This window comes from Staurois parvus, unplaced genomic scaffold, assembly GCF_062004578.1.
Source record: "Staurois parvus isolate SC_StPar_1 unplaced genomic scaffold, SC_StPar_1.0 ptg000918l, whole genome shotgun sequence".
Lineage (NCBI taxonomy): Eukaryota > Metazoa > Chordata > Amphibia > Anura > Ranidae > Staurois > Staurois parvus.
Window position 1 is genome coordinate 310,642 of NW_028318714.1, and position 17,391 is coordinate 328,032.

General features: G+C 41.7%; 1 protein-coding gene across 1 annotated transcript in view; it reads left to right on the forward strand.

Moving 5' to 3' along the window:
- LOC149442051 (myosin-4) overlaps window positions 1-12,118 on the forward strand; it is a 45,681-nt gene extending 33,563 nt beyond the window's left edge. The window contains exons 22-39 of the mRNA XM_089656573.1: window positions 292-534; window positions 857-1,033; window positions 1,118-1,263; window positions 1,857-1,947; window positions 2,043-2,432; window positions 2,831-2,957; window positions 3,813-3,931; window positions 4,067-4,263; window positions 4,468-4,651; window positions 6,102-6,267; window positions 7,303-7,427; window positions 7,564-7,872; window positions 9,166-9,369; window positions 9,468-9,593; window positions 9,977-10,147; window positions 10,233-10,337; window positions 10,557-10,652; window positions 11,845-12,118. Coding sequence (XP_089512699.1) covers window positions 292-534; window positions 857-1,033; window positions 1,118-1,263; window positions 1,857-1,947; window positions 2,043-2,432; window positions 2,831-2,957; window positions 3,813-3,931; window positions 4,067-4,263; window positions 4,468-4,651; window positions 6,102-6,267; window positions 7,303-7,427; window positions 7,564-7,872; window positions 9,166-9,369; window positions 9,468-9,593; window positions 9,977-10,147; window positions 10,233-10,337; window positions 10,557-10,652; window positions 11,845-11,997 — 3,129 coding nt within the window. The 3' untranslated portion in view covers window positions 11,998-12,118. The remainder of the gene's footprint in view (window positions 1-291; window positions 535-856; window positions 1,034-1,117; window positions 1,264-1,856; window positions 1,948-2,042; window positions 2,433-2,830; window positions 2,958-3,812; window positions 3,932-4,066; window positions 4,264-4,467; window positions 4,652-6,101; window positions 6,268-7,302; window positions 7,428-7,563; window positions 7,873-9,165; window positions 9,370-9,467; window positions 9,594-9,976; window positions 10,148-10,232; window positions 10,338-10,556; window positions 10,653-11,844) is intronic.
- The last annotated feature ends 5,273 nt before the right edge of the window (window positions 12,119-17,391 follow it).

Below are 17,391 nucleotides of genomic sequence, written 5' to 3' on the forward strand. Positions count from 1 at the left end.
ATGATTTCCAGCTTCCAGGGGGATCCCACAGGTACAATGCAAAGTTACAATCTATGTAATAATTGTCATACCTGAAATTCTTCTTTAAATATTTATTTTCAAGTCTCTGCACCTTATAGCCCCTGTGTCTAGCCCCCAGTTAGGAACCTGAAAACTCAGTGGACTCAGAGTACAGATGTGATCAGCTGAAAGCAAATTTGTATTGGAGACAAAGCAAGTAGCTGAATCAAAGGCTGGAAGATAAGAATAACAATCAGAAAATGTTCAATATTAAATGTTTGTTTTGAACAGGAATCTGAGAATTTAACAGACGCAGAGGAGAGATGTGATCAGCTGATCAAAAGTAAGTTCCAATTAGAGGCTAAGATCAAGGAGCTGAATGAGAGGCTGGAGGATGAAGAGGAGTCAAATGCCGAGCTCACTGCCAAGAAGAGGAAACTGGAGGATGAATGCTCTGAACTGAAGAAGGACATTGATGACTTAGAGCTGACACTGGCTAAAGTTGAGAAGGAGAAGCATGCCACAGAAAACAAGGTAATTTATTATATGTAAACTAAAAATGCTTCAAAATACAGTAATTGTTGAAGTTGTCAGTTTTAGTGCATGTTCACATTGTACAACACTATGTTCCAAAAAGCCGTTACTGTGACCCCTATGAATATTCCCTGTAGGTGGGGTGAAAAGCGTCAGACAGCATGGTCTGAAGTCGCTTTCCATTCCCTGAGTGTTTCAGCTGTTTTGGTGTGCAGCTTCCCATCTTCTGCTGTTACAGTTGTCACTGGTTGATGCAGTCTTTTCTACAAGCATCTAGTCAACTTAAAGATGGACCGATAATGAAACTTTTTTTTTAAAAAAGGTAAAAAACCTCACAGAGGAGATGGCCGTTCTGGACGAGAACATTGCCAAACTTACCAAGGAAAAGAAAGCACTTCAAGAAGCTCACCAACAAACGCTTGATGACCTCCAAGCTGAAGAGGACAAAGTGAACACATTGACCAAAGCCAAAACCAAACTTGAGCAGCAAGTTGATGATGTGAGTAGGAAGCTACAGTCTAAATCCCGTTACCAACATATATACATTCAGGCTGCTAACATTTTTATTTTTTTTTTACATTAGCTTGAAGGCTCTCTAGAACAAGAGAAGAAGTTGCGCATGGACCTTGAAAGATCCAAGAGGAAACTTGAGGGTGATCTCAAATTAGCTCAGGAGACCATCATGGACCTAGAAAATGATAGACAGCAACTGGATGAGAAGCTGAAAAAGTAGGTGTCCACAAAGGTTTAGTCAAATAACTGAACCAATGTTAATACAACAAATAGTATAAAATATATATGTATCGTTTTATTGCTTCTATGGTGTCATTATTTATACTTTAGTATAATTAAAGGCAAAACTTGTTTTTTTCAGTTTTGGATAGAGTGGAGTGGGATGAGAACCCTTGTCAGTTTTTTTTTTTTTTGCTGTCTGTGTCCCTGTTAAGGAGATTCAACCTATTTGTTCTGTTTACCATTATCATTGAAAGTGAAAGTAAAAGAAAATCCCAAATTTTGGGTTGTCCCCAGAAAAGTAATAGAGGAGAAATCTTCCAATGGGAACACTAGGTCTGGTGACCTGGAGTCCCCAAGGAATTCCCTTAATTTTCACAGATTTTCTCTCACTTCCTGTTTGGCTATGGGACAGGAAGTAAAGGGAAATCTCCATAAATGGAGACAGATGAAAAAAAAAAAAATCTGACAGGGTTTTACCCCTTTAATCTATCCAAAATGAAAAACAAAAGTTTTGGCTATAGTTATACTTTAACAAATGACTTCTTTGTCATTGTCTAAATGACCAAACCATATCAATTTCACAACAGGAAAGACTTTGAGATTAGCCAGTTTGCCAGCAGAATTGAGGACGAGCAGGCTCTTGGTGCCCAGTTGCAGAAGAAGATCAAAGAGCTCCAGGTATGATCCGTTACCTGCTTACAGTTGACAAACGTTTTATCAAACATTCAAAAAGTCATCTGGCTCTTTCAAGTGATGTTTTTTTTTAACTTTAGGCCCGCATTGAGGAACTGGAAGAGGAAATTGAGGCAGAACGGGCAGCCCGTGCCAAGGCAGAGAAACAAAGATCTGATCTTTCTCGGGAACTTGAGGAGATTAGTGAACGCTTGGAGGAAGCTGGAGGGGCAACATCTGCTCAGATAGAGATGAACAAGAAACGTGAGGCAGAATTCCAGAAGATGAGACGAGACCTTGAGGAAGCCACCTTGCAGCATGAGGCCACAGCAGCAGCTCTCAGGAAGAAGCATGCTGACAGTGCTGCAGAACTTGGGGAACAAATTGACAACCTTCAACGTGTCAAACAGAAATTAGAGAAGGAGAAGAGTGAACTGAAGATGGAAATTGATGACCTTGCGAGCAACATGGAAACAGTTACTAAATCTAAGGTAAGTGAGAGATACATTTCTATAGCCAGAAAATTCTTGAACGTTTGAAATCATCATTTTGGTTTCTCTGGAAGGAGCGATGGCTTTTGGCTAAATACAAGTTTAGCAAAAAGACCCCATATAATGGCACAGAATTTGCCTTCTGAGACAGCTGTAAAATTTTGGATTACCCATAATTTTCTGTCTCATTGAAAGTGATGAGCAAGACAAATACAGAGGGTGAATCCTATTCAGTGGGGTCACACCGCAAAAAAAAAAAAAAAGTACAGCTAACAAAGGTTCAACATTTCCACACTTTATGCAAAGCGAAGAACGTTTCACCTACAGATACTGTAAAGCGCAAATGTACTAAATTATGAGGTGTCTCAGACTTTAAGACTCCTTCTTGTTGTACTCAGGCCAACTTTGAGAAGATCTCCCGAACACTGGAAGATCAGTTGAGCGAACTAAAGACAAAAGAAGAGGAACACCAGAGGCAAATTAATGATATCAATGCTCAACGAGCCCGTCTGCAAACTGAAAATGGTGAATATAATGTTCAACGACCACTAAAATGAAATCAGAAACAAACTATTATGTGAAAGTGCTAAAAAAAAATACACAAATATGTAAAGGTATAACTAAAGTTAGAAGGCCATTTTTGGCATTTCTGTAAGGTTTTGCAGCAGCCTGTTGTTCCATGTTAGCTGTTGTGGCAGGTATGTGGATTTTCCAACATGATGCAAAGATACAAAATAGAACAGTACTGGTAATGTCCCCTTCATTCAAAATGCTGCTTGGACTCTCATCCGCCCATCCATGAATGTTTACTGAAAAGTAATTTACACCTTAAAATAGACGGTAGATTATGTTTAGTGACCCTGAAGGCTGGGTTCACACTGATTTGGTGCGGAATTCCACACCGCATCAGAATCGCACCCCGTTCATGCGAACCAATGCGGGTGTGTATGTTAAGTTAGCAACACCCCGAAATCGGTCTGCAAAACGCAGTGCGATGTGCAGAATCGGATTACATAGGTGTGAATACCCATGCGATCCGATTCTAGTGCGGACCCAAAAAAGGGTCCTGCGCTTTTTTGGTGTGGGGGCTGTGCGATTTGAGCCATACATAATGTATGGCTCCAATCACACCGCACACAAATCGCATGTGATTTGCACAGGAATGCGGTGTGGTTATTGCGCGAATCACATGCGATGTACAGCACCGCATTAGTGTGAACCTAGCCTTAAAGTCACCTTTTTGGTGATTTTCTAAGATTCAGTGATGTAAATATTTGCAGTATGTGTTGGGGATTAGATGATATAACAGTTCTGCAAGTACAGGGTAGGATGGCTCAGTCACCCATCGGAATTTCACATTAACTGCCATATTGTGTACAGGGGAATTTTCTCGACAATTGGAGGAAAGAGATGCTCTGATCTCTCAGCTCTCTCGTGGAAAGCAGGCTTTCACCCAGCAAATTGAAGAACTGAGGAGGCAACTGGAGGAGGAGCTAAAGGTATATTATATACATTAAAGGCTAGAAGTAACCCACCACTGTCATAGAACTCACGCATACAGTTTTATTACTATCCAATATACAGAAATATATTTGTATCAGGAATACAACTCCTAAATATGCTTGTCTGTACAGGCCAAGAATGCCCTGGCACACAGCTTACAGTCTTCACGCCATGACTGTGACCTTTTGAGGGAGCAATATGAAGAGGAGCAGGAGGCAAAGGCTGAGCTTCAGCGTGCTCTGTCCAAGGCCAATGGTGAAGTTGCTCAATGGAGAACCAAATATGAGACGGACGCCATTCAGCGCACAGAGGAGCTTGAGGAAGCCAAGTGAGTTATCATTACATGTACTGATATCTCATGTATTTTTCAATGCTCAGAAGTTTATTTTGTGTGCCATATATGAGAAATGTTTAATTACAAAAGAGATGTCTAGGTCATTGCACTATATTGGAAGCTGAGACCAGAAAGCACTTACGACTTCTAAACAAAGTATCTTCAACTTATACAACTGTTATGCCTGTTGCAACTTAGGAAGAAGTTGGCCCAGAGACTACAGGAAGCTGAAGAACACATTGAGGCAGTGAATTCCAAGTGTGCTTCATTGGAGAAGACCAAACAGAGGCTTCAGAATGAAGTTGAAGATCTCATGGTTGATGTGGAGAGATCTAATGCTGCCTGTGCTGCCCTGGACAAGAAGCAGAAGAACTTTGATAAGGTATGGATGTATTTCTATAGCAACAACTTTACTCGAATCTCCTTTCATCCCGTTTAAAAACCTGTATTTGATTTCTTTGTGTTTGGTGTTTTTTTTTCATCAAAATGCGTGGACTACTGCAACTCCCTCCTCACCGGCCTACCTCGTCACAGACTATCCCCGCTTCAGTCAATCCTGAACTCAGCGGCCAGACTCATCCACCTTACCAACCGCTCCTCTTCTGCCACCCCCCTCTGTCATTCCCTCCACTGGCTCCCGATTGCCCAACGCATTAAATTCAGACTACTAACACTGACATACAAAGCCATTCATAACGCTGCCCCAAACTACCTCACTGACCTGATACCCAAATACCACCCAACCCGTAATCTTCGCTCCTCACAAGAGCTCCTACTTTCTAGCTCCCAGGTCTCCACCTCCCACGCCCAACTGCAGGACTTCTCCAGGATTTCCCCCCATCCTCTGGAACTCACTACCCCAATCCATCAGACTGTCACCTACCCTCCTCACTTTTAGGCGCACCCTGAAAACCCATCTCTTCAGGGAAGCCTAAACCACCCTCACCTAACTGCCGATCTCCTCCACTCCTCCTACCACTCCATCCCCCACAACCACTTTCACATGTGTCACTATCCCCTCCCTCTTAGATTGTAAGCTCGAAAGAGTAGGGCCCTCGAACCCCTCGTGTATTGTTTGTTACTGTACTGTCTCATGTACTATCCCCCACTATAATGTAAAGCACTGAGCAAACCTTTTGGCGCTATATAAATACTGTATAATAATAATAATAATATTACAGTTCCTCCATTATCTGCTCTGTGATATTAGATTTAATATGAACTAAAAGGTGCAGCGCTAAAATTAAATTATGTCCGTTGAAATAGATATAAATGACTATATCATAAAATAAAGATAAAATGTTCATAAAGTGACAGTTCGTGCTAGGGTGTCAATCACAGCTGTGGATTACTTCAATATTCAGTGATGTGTCGAAAAGTGTGGTAAAAATACGCACTCACCAGATGCGTATTATAAATACGCATGTATTATGTGTAATCAGAAGTCCCCTTTAAGGATGGATGAGGTAAGCCGGGTACGGAATCTCCTCCTCCCCACTGAATATTGAAATAATCCACAGCTGTGATTGGCACCCTAGCACGAACTGTCACTTTATGAACATTTTATCTTTATTTTATGATATATACATTTTTACCTATTTCAATGGACATAATTTAATTTTAGCGCTGCACCTTTTAGTTCATATATTTATTGAAGTTTTATCTGGTTACCTTAGTGTGCAATAGCAGCTAATTTTGAGCGCTCACTGATCCCTACCTTTTATATGATATTAGATTTAATGCAATTGACTGTATTTAATATACAGTAATTTAATAAAATTTATTGTTACTCATTCAATATCATCATTCATTAACTCCACATTACATTACAGGTCTTGGCTGAGTGGAAGCAGAAATACGAAGAGTCCCAAGCTGAACTGGAAGCTTCTTTGAAAGAAACCCGATCACTCAGTACTGAGCTCTTTAAGATGAAGAATGCTTATGAAGAGTCCATTGACCATCTCGAAACCATCAGGAGGGAGAACAAGAATTTGCAACGTAATAAATTACTTCTGCTCAATCAACTTGTTTTTTTTTTTTTTTTTTACAAATATCTTTTTTTTTTTTATCTTGATCAATCTTGGGGAGCAACATTGGCATTATAAGGGCATCTTTTTAATTAAGAATATCCTGTAGTTCAGCTAAATTGGATAATTTTATTAAGATCTTCCAGTTCTGGCCTGGTTCTGGTTAGATGCTTATATGCTTACCCTGGTTCACATCTGTGTGGGTGGTGCCACTGCAGATCCGCACTAAAATCTATGCAGCCGCACCACCCGTACAGAGGAATGCGGACCCGTGGGCGGGTGCCATTAATTCTAATGACACGCCGCCCGCACTGGAAATCGCAACCGTACTGGGAACCGAGGTTCCCGTGTTGGCTGCGTTTTCCAAAGAAGTGCAGGGACTTCTTTCCTGCATGTCCCTGGACACGGGAAACCATTAAAATGAATGAGCTCTCGTGCCCATGCAAAACGTGGCCCGCAGGAGCGTGGAGATGTGAACCTAGCCTTAGAATAAGGGCTTTCCAGCTATGAACCAATACAAGATTACAATATAATCTTTGTACATGGAATCAAATCCCTCCTATTACCTCCATTTGTTCATTTTATATTGGCTGACCACACCCTTTAGACTCATCAAATATTTTCTCAGAATCATGTGCCATTTCTTTTTGAATCTTTTAGGCCACATTCACACCAGAATGGGGTGCGGGAAACCCGTGTTTCCTGTGCTTTTCCCATACTGGTGCCAGTGTTAAATTAACGATGCACCGAATGCAGGTTGCAAATGCGATGCATTTGTCTGCACTGGATCGCATTGTATAGAAGTAGTGCATGCAGTACTTTTCAAAATGAATGGGCTCAAATCGCACACCACCGAACCACATGTGAATTGCACAGGAATGCACAGCGTTCCTGTTTTGATTCCTAGTGTGAACCAGTAATATATTTGAATTTTTTTTTTTTTATAAATGAAACACAAGCAACGAAATCATTTGTTAAAATTTTTTTAAATTTCATTGGACTACAGAGGAGATTGCAGACCTCACAGAACAAGTGTCAGAAAATGCCAAGACTCTGCATGAAGTAGAAAAGGCCAAGAAGCAAATTGAGCAGGAGAAGATTGAAGTCCAGACTGCTCTGGAGGAGGCAGAGGTACTCAATCATAAAAAAATGAATGTATCCTTCTTTTAGATTACATGCGGCTGTATTTCTATACAATTACTTAAAACAGAGAAAAGCTTAAAGGATTGTTCTAGTGGTGCTTCATCAAGTGTCTTCTACTCCCTAGGCATCCCTTGAACATGAGGAAGGGAAGATCCTCAGAATCCAACTTGAGCTTACACAAATTAAATCAGAAATTGACAGGAAGATTGCTGAGAAGGATGAAGAAATTGACCAGTTGAAGAGGAACCATTTGCGGGTGGTGGAATCAATGCAGAGCACCCTGGATGCTGAAATCAGAAGTAGAAATGATGCTCTGAGGTTGAAGAAGAAGATGGAAGGAGACTTAAATGAAATGGAAATCCAGTTGAGTCATGCCAACCGCCAAGCTGCCGAATCTCAGAAGCAGCTGAGAAATGTCCAAGGATTGCTTAAGGTGAATGACCACAATTCAGATAGTCATTTTGATTTAATTTATTATTATTTTTTTCTCATACAATGTAACTGAAGGCAAAATGCACAATTAACCTAAAACAATATCGAATACAACTTAAAACAAAGCTGCTCGCTAATACGTGTCCCCCCAGTGGTGTATTTAGGTTTTGTGCTGCCCTAGGCAACAAAAATTGTCTGCCCCAAGGGACACCGACCAACACCCCCCCCCTTCCCCTTCCTGTGGAGAGATCCTGACACTGACCATCAACACCCCTGCCCCCCCCCCCATCCTCGGGAGAGCCTTCCACTACCCCCCATGATAGAGAGAAAGACACTCATCTTCAAAGCTCCAGACATCCCTGGGAACGGGAGTCAGGCTCTACATACACCATCAAGCAGCCCACAGCCTCTCTTGGATCCCACCTGGTTCCTATGGCAGACATGTCCCTTCTTTCATCCCTTCATCTGGTGGGAAGTGCTGCCCCCCCCTGGAAAATGCCATCCTAGGCAAGTGCCTTGTTTGCCTTGTGGTAAATATGCCTCTGTGTCCCCCACACAACTTTTCTCCAAAGGTAGAATAAGGCCATACATTTTTTTAAAAAGGTAAAATAATGCAGTTAATGAATAAAACGTTATAAATGGGAAGCACACTGGCTAAATAGTTAGCACTGGCAGTACTAGGGTCATTGGCTCGAATCCCAACCACGGCACCACCTGTCTGGAGTTTGCATGTTCTCCCTATGCCTGCATGGGTTTCCTCCAGGTACTCCGGTTTCCTCCCACACTCCAAACATATGCTGGTAGGGGAATTGGCTCCTGTCTAAATTGGCCCTAGTATGTGTATGTATGAATGTGAGTTAGGGACCTTAGATTGCATGCCCCTTGAGGTTTAGGGACTGATGTGAATGTACAATATATATGCATAAATTGACAGTACTATATAAGTACCTGAAATAAAATAAATAAATGTCTATAGAGGGATTTGTTTCTAGCAGCCTGGACAGCAAGACTGGACAGCCAGGGCCAAAACTGAACACAAAGGCTTTATTACACCGAACAGTAGCTGTTAATTTACATTATTGTGCACAAAGGCAGGGCAATTTAGTCATTTAGATTTTCTAGGAGGACATCTATCAAATGTAATCCTGTTTTCTTTATGCAAGAAATGGATAAGTGCATGCTTGTTCATTGCTTGGACTAGTGCCTAATATTCAGCCAATCCAAGAAATAGGATTTACATTTCGCACATGACCCTGCAAACCACTTTATTTTTTTTTGCAATTTTTTTCACCAGGACGTCCAAATCCATTTGGATGACTCCTTGAGGACAAATGACGATCTCAAAGAGCAGTTGGCCATGGTTGAGCGTAGAGCCAACCTCATGCAGGCAGAGATTGAAGAAATGAGAGCAGCTCTGGAGCAGACTGAGAGGAGCAGGAAGGTGGCCGAGCAAGAGTTGTTGGATGCAAGCGAACGTGTCCAACTTCTGCACACACAGGTGACTTACCCATATGCAAGCCAGATATGAGCCATGACTGAAACAAGCAGCTGATTAACAAAGTGTACACATTTTGACAATTCTGGGTTTTTTTTCAGAACACAAGCTTGATTAACACCAAGAAGAAGCTAGAGAGCGACATTTCTCAGCTCCAGACTGAGGTTGAGGAAGCCATTCAGGAAGCTCGCAATGCAGAAGAAAAGGCCAAAAAGGCCATCACTGATGTGAGTTTGTGGCTTTTTTGTGTACTGTGGTTTTTTCTTTGCATTTTATTCTGCTATTTCTAAGAATGAAATGTAGAGTCAAATAGAGAAAGCAAAAGTAAAAAAAATTCTTGCTAATTTTGAAACTGCAGAAACAATTTCAGGCCTGTAAGCTTTTTTCATGAAAATGTTAGTGTTTGCAAAGAACCAGCTGAAAAACAACAGAATATATTTGTACTTACCTATAACTTGTGTTATAAATCTTGACTCTATATTACTTGGAGAGCATCATATTGATATAATATAACATAGTAATTGTGGATTTTGTCCACCAACATGCTTTGGTGACCTGGACTACCATCTACTGTGACCATTGTAGACATTACGTTTTGATTTGTACGCAGGCTGCAATGATGGCTGAAGAGCTAAAGAAGGAGCAGGACACCAGTGCTCACCTTGAGAGGATGAAGAAGAACCTTGACCAGACTGTGAAGGACCTTCAACTTCGTTTGGATGAAGCTGAACAACTAGCTCTCAAAGGAGGAAAGAAGCAGCTCCAGAAACTGGAGGCCAGGGTGTGTATAGAGAACTTCCTGAAACTATGGACAGAGCCAACCCAGCCTTAGGCCTTCTCTGACATTGGCCTTTGTCTACTTTTAGGTGAGGGAACTTGAAAATGAGCTGGACTCAGAACAGAAACGCAGCTCTGAAGCCATAAAGGGTGTCCGTAAATATGAGAGGCGGGTCAAAGAGCTCTCATACCAGGTCAGTATCATTTCTCAGGGCAAAGCCCAGATTATTGTAAAACACTGCTAAGAGGTAAAGTGTTTTTTTTTACTTTTTGACTTTTGACAGAAATTTTGAGTAGCAACAATAGAGACAGTAGTGCCTTCATTTTGAAGACAACATATGAGCTTACAGTCAAAAGTCATTCTTAAGTCACTAAGGTCTTTATCAAAAACAACCTTTTGCTCTTCTTTGCAGGCTGAAGAAGACAAGAAGAACGTATTGAGGCTCCAAGACCTGGTTGACAAACTACAACTGAAAGTCAAAGCTTACAAGCGGCAGACTGAGGAAATTGTGAGTGCAACGGCCCTATTCAATGCTACTTGAAAAGCTGCATACCTAATAGGCCAACACTTTGGCAGGAGATCTAATATGTATTTTAAGCCATTTTTTTTATGTTGGAATAGAGAACCCTGTGCCATTTTTATATTGATGTCTGTGCCTCCATTTGAGATTTTTCTTACATTGGAAAGATTGCAAAGTAAGGAAAATCACTAAGGGCTCGTTCACACTTGACTTTATTTCTAACTCTTGCCAAATGCCCCTATAGCATTTGACAGACATTAGACAGGCGTTTGGGAAGCATTTTTAACGCTCCCCAAACGCCCTATGAGCAGTTTTGAGGCAGTTGATAGGCGTTTGCCAAGCGTTAAAACCGCACCACAAACGCCTATAATGAAGTTAAATGGTATTAACGCTCTGCAAATGCCTCACAATCGCGTCGCAAACGCCTGCCAGGCATTTGAGGAGTGGCACCATAGACTTGAATGGGAGGCTTCAGCTTCTCCTGACTTAACAAGAGGCGTCAGTTTTGACGCGACGCTAACGCTTCAGTGTGAACAGCACTGTGTGCTGCCATGTGCAGAATTTTCATAGGCGTTTGAGAAGTGTTAAAAACGCTTTCCAAACGCCTGTCTGACGCCTGCTGACAAAGCTAGTGTGAATGTAGCTTTAGTGAACTGAAATCACATTAATGGGACAAAGATGGCAAAAAGCTTACAAGCATTTTACCCATTTACAGGTGTTTTACCCATTCCCTACTCCATGCTACATCTGCAAAAGCTTATATCCTAATTATTTGCAGATATTAGTACATTTATAGTGTCATTTGTGTCATAAAAATGTATAGTCAGCCATGGGTTTTTAACTTTATTGTCCACCACCAGTGTGTTGAACTACATTCTCCTTCCTTGACAGACTCTCCAGTGGTGAGCTATTAGCGCAACACATTTCCCCCCCCCTTAGGTTTATAATGAAGGTGTCACTCTCCAAACACCCCAATAATTTGTTTATTCCACATTACTGAGAATACCCCGTATTGTGTCTCCCTGATGGTTTTGACAGTTAAACTGAACTGTACCATAAACTCCCATGTTAGTTTAGCAATAACTATGCAAAGCTGGATTTTTGGTGGTATTGACCATTAAAACTTAGCAATGGATAGTGCTCAGTGCTTGATCTCCTCTTCTCCTTTGTCAAACCTTAGGAGGAGCAATCCAATGTTAACCTGTCCAGGTACCGCAAGATCCAGCATGAACTGGAGGAGGCTGAAGAGCGTGCCGACATTGCTGAGTCCCAGGTCAACAAGCTTCGGGCTAAAACACGAGAGGTCACCAAGATCACCAAGAGTGAGGAATGAGGGAACAACTGAGCCTCAAGGTGAACAAAGACAAGCACATAATGTGAAATCTTTCTCACTTTGTCATTAAACTATGTTGTCTTAAATTTACAGTGTTAATAAACCTTAGATCTTTGCAAAATCTTGGCAGTGTCAGTGTCTACCTGACCTACATATCTGACGCAGGGACTCAGGGGCTGGTATGCATTGTAAGGAAAGGAAATTTGGTTCTGTAAGGAAAACCTTTCTATAGGACCAATGGCAGAGATGCTGGGGCTTATTTACTAAAGCTGGAGAGTGCAAAATCAGGTGCACTTCTGCATAGAAGGAATCAGCTTCCAGGTTTCATTGCCAAAGCTAAATTGAAGAAGTTCAGGTTAGAAGCTGATTGGCTACTATGCACGGGTGCACCATATTCTGAGTGAACCAGTTTTAGTTAATCTCCCTCCTGTGTCTGTGTCCTGCCCCACACCTATAACACCGCATGGAAGAAGCATGGCCATTCAATTTATATTTATCTACATATGTATGACTGTAAGAGACATGGGTGCACTACAGGAAATTGTTTTTTGTTCACAGAAAGATGTTGTGTTATTCATCTGTAAATACTTAATGACATTCTTCTTTAAATAATTACCAGTATAATAACTATTATTAATACATGGATTTGTTCAACTTGTGGGTCTTGTTTAGTCCCCTAGCACAAATCTGATTTTACCTTGACCAGTTACCTGCATTGCATCTTTGAGGACATGCCCTTAACTGATGCTCCTAATTCAGTACACATTGGTTCAGCTATTTGGGTTGGATTATAAGGACAGTAACAGATAACAATCATAATTCCCATAATCTCCTTTATCCTGAAATGTGATTGGATGATAATCTGGTGGGTTTATTCAATTTGAACTGCTGTACTCCATAAATTAGAACTATGATCTTTTTGAGCCATGGCTCTCAAAGTGTACGATATCTCTTATTACCACAAGTAGCACCCAGACTTTGTATTGGAAGTTTTCAGAGCTTCATAAAATTAGGAAATTAATTTACTCATGTGCCCTTGCCTCAGCAAAGCTCATATTTGGGGTCCCTTGAATAAGGCTTTTTTTCAGATTATAAATGTTGTGTTGAAGGACAGTGTATAAAATGGTAAAGAAAGAAAAAGAAACATTAAAGCCCAATGATGTCACCCTGCAGAATGCCCCATTTCAAGCCTCTTTCCAGTTCAAGTAAAGGTTCTAGGTTTACTGTAGCGATCAGCAACATTTTGGTGAAAACCAGGTGGAAACTCAGGAAATGTTTGAAAACTGCTGTTTTTCTACTACTCAATATAATCTCCCCTGGAGTTAATATTCCTCACTTATTGTAGACTTTTATATGTGGGGGTGCTCAATATTATTTTGATTTCTGTCCAGGTATGGACATGTAGAAGGGGATATTTCACAGGACAGTAGAAGAGGAACAGGGAGGGGGATGATGTTTGTCAATGATCAGGAGGATATTTAAAGAGGCTCTGGTGAAATATGTCAAAGTTTCAGAAGTGTACAGAGCATCCAGAGAGCTGGTCAATGATTAGACATCCCTGGAGGATATCTTAGAAGCTTTGAAGAAATACCTCAAAGCTCTGGAGGTGTCCAGAATATTCAGAGAGCTGGCCAATTATTAATTATAAGACACTCCTGGAAGATATCTAAAGAGGCTTTGGAGAAAAACCTCAATGCTCCGGAACAGGGGCGGACTGACAACTCATGGGGCCCTTGGGCAATAGGGGATCATGGGGCCCCTGTGTCCTTGCCCAAATTCAAAAAAACCTATGAAAAAGGTACCAGGGGCATCTCATGGGGCCCCCTACTGACCCCGGGCCCACGGGCAGTGCCCGAGTTTCCAAATGGTCAGTCCGCCCCTGCTCCGGAGGTGTTAGAGTATCCATAGACCTGGTCAATGATCAGATACCCCTGGAGGGTATCTTAAGAAGCTTTGGAGCAATGCCTCAAAGCTCTGGAGGTGTCCAGAGTTCCCAGAGAGCTTGCCAATTATCATTTATAAAACACTCCTGGAAGAGTACCCAGAAAGCTGCAGAAAATTCAAAGATTTCAGATATGGTGGATGTGAAGAAGAACCACAATCAGCCAGGAGAGTTGAAGCTACTTTTTTAGACCTTCTGAAAGGGGATTCATAATTTTTAGTATTTTTATGTATTTTTGTTTTTAGAGGACATTAAACATTTAGGAATACATGTACACCTACTGACAGCATTAAACGTATCCTATTTGAAGCTCATATACAATTACTCCTCCATGAGATAAGGCTGCCTCCATTGCTGAAAAAACATTAGAGTTCCTGTTTGTACTAATAATGCTCAGCCCTGCGGGAGATGTCGGCACATAATGATAATAAAAGTAATAATAGAAAATCAAGTTTGAATTTTCATGATCACCTTTGGACTCATTTGGACCTTTGGAGGTGATGGAAGAATATCATGTGTATTTGATAGTCACACAAAGAACCATAAGGTGGGCATGTCATTGGTCTTCAAGTCTCAAACGAATGCCTGACAAGCATCTGTAATTATATTTAGGCACCATCTATAATAAATAGTGGAATTTTAAATATACTGCACTATATACCCATTTATTCTGATACATGAGTTGATGCCTTTGGAAGCCGCAAATGTTACTGATTGAGAGGAGCCATTTGCATTCTGTACTGGTGGACTAAAGCTGTCTGGTAAGGTGCATGGTTTTGGAGGTGGTGGAGTGTTCACCCTTGCAGCACTGGTGGTTGTATTGGAAGACTGAGGGGAGCACGAGAGCACACAGTTGAAAGATATTATACTATATTCCAATTTCTTCGGAGGTACATCTCTTGTGAAGGGGAGAATGAGATAAGAGGTTGATGTTTGAAGGAGTCTATTGGTGGATTATACCACAAGGCCTGTTTCAAGATAATTGAGGGTAAGAGCAGGGGTGGATTTACCACAAGGCATTTGCCTAGGGTGGCATTTTTTATGGGGGGGGGGGCAGCACTGCCCCTCAGAAGAAGGGATGGAAGAAGGGACACACGCAGCATGGGGACCTGGTGGGTTCTGAGAGAGGCTGCGGGTTACATGACAGTGGATGCACAACCCGACTCTCGTTCCCAGGGATGTCCGGAGCTGTGAAGGTGAGTGTCTTTCTCTCTCGCCATGGGGGATGGTGGCTGGTGTATGGGGGGCAGTGGTAGTGGAAGGCTCTCTCGGGTGTGAGGCGGGGGGTGTTGTTGGTCAATGTCAGGTTCTCTCTGTGGGGGGCGCTGATTTTTGTGTTGCGTAGGGCAGCACAAAACCTAAATACACCACTTGGTAAGAGTAAGAATTACAGACACACGAAAGTAGACACATGGTGGAATGATTTCGCATGATGTTTCACCGATTTTGTGAGTGTATTTCCTATGATTTATGTGTTTTCATTATGGATAATACACTGCGTGTGGTTATTTTCCTTCTTTGGAGGATGACAGTATCTATCACAGATGGAGGAAGATTATTAATAAGAAGAAAGAATACTTCATATTGACCATTTTATACACACAATAGGGGTTATTGAGATTTATGGACGCTGAGAAGGACTTTTGATTATATTTAGGCACCAGATTAATAGATAAGAAGGCAGAGCTTACCACAAGTAGTACCCAGACTTTGTATTGGAAGTTTTCAGAGCTTCATAAAATTAGGAAATTCATTTACTGATGTGCCCTTGCCTCAGCAAAGCTCATATTTGGGGTGCCCTGAATAAGGCTTTTTTTCAGATTATAAATGTTGTGTTGAAGGACAGTGTATAAAATGGTAAAGAAAGAAAAAGAAACATTAAAGCCCAATAATGTCACCTTGCAGAATGCCCCATACTTCATATTGAACATTTTATACACACAATAGGGGTTATTGAGATTTATGGACGCTGAGAGGGACTTTTGATTATATTTAGGCACCAGTTTAACAGATAAGAAGGCAGAGCTTACATTTTTCCCGGTTGAAAATAAAGTGAGATTTGGGACGTCGCCCCCCCTGTGTCTCATCCTTTTAATACGAGGATGATTTCAGCAGCTCAGAATGGCCTCGTTCAGCTTGGATGACATTGTGTGGCAGGTCAAGGAATATTTCATTACAAGATCAGGGTGACAAATATCTTACTATAAGTAGAAGCTAGGACCCGGGCGGAGATGTCTATGTGTCACTTATCATCCAACCTTTGAAGCAACAATGCTCTGCAAATGGACAAACCGAATGGCGACCAACCAGTATGTATCTGTGCAAATAGGAAGAGATTCATATTTATCTTTGAGCTCAGTTCACAAATCTAGCATGGCAGGATAAGGATCCTTATTTCTAAAATACAGAGCACCAGGGGCAGACTGACAACTTATGGGGCCCCTGGGCAATAGGGGATCATGGGGCCCCTGTGTCCTTGCCCAAACTCAAAAAAGCCTATGAAAAAGGTACCAGGGGCATCTCATGGGGCCCCCTACTGACCCCGGGCCCTCGGCAGTGCTCGAGTTTCCAAATGGTCAGTCCACCACTGCAGAGCACCATTTCCAGCAAAATAAAATCAGAAAATGACTGTCACATGGCTGAAAATAAAGATCCTTATCCTTACATTAACGTTTAGTGATTCGCGTGTTTTGAATCGTAATTATTATAATGACAGATTTTTATTATTCAGTTATAAAGAGCGACTGTGACATGTCAGTCTTCAGTATTGATAAAACGTGGCACAATCTTGTTGCAGTATAACATGTAGATGTTCTTCCATGCGATCTGTCCACATAAAGAATCACATTTCATGCAGCAGTTCCTTAATTGCAGCAATACCACCCCCTCCTCCCTATTTATTAGTGTCAGAATTTGAGTTACAATGTAGCAATCTATCACGCCAGGATTGACCATGTTACATTCTGATTTGCACAGTCCAGGGCAGGGGCGGACTGACCATTTGGAAACTAGGGCAGTAGGGGGCCCCATGAGATTCCCCTGGTACCTTTTTCATAGGCTTTTTTGAGTTTGGGCAAGGACACAGGGGCCCCATGATCCCCTATTGCCCGGGGGCCCCATGAGTTGTCAGTCCACCCCTGGTCCAGGCACAGAGCAGTAGGAACCTTATGCACTTCCCTAGTTTAGACCCCGTTCACATCATGCCCGACTTTGAAATTGTGCGACTTACAGTGAAGTCACGCGATTTTAAAGTTGGGGGACCCAGTGATTTTAGGTTCGATTTGCAAGATACAGATGTCTATGCAAATCTCACCAAAAGTAGTGCATGTACTACTTTTGAAATCGGTGCGGCTCTGAGCAATTCAGAACCACACCGATATGACCGCTCCAATTGCGGACAATAGGGTGCAACTTGGCATGCGATTTGCACGTCGCAGGGCATACAAATCGCA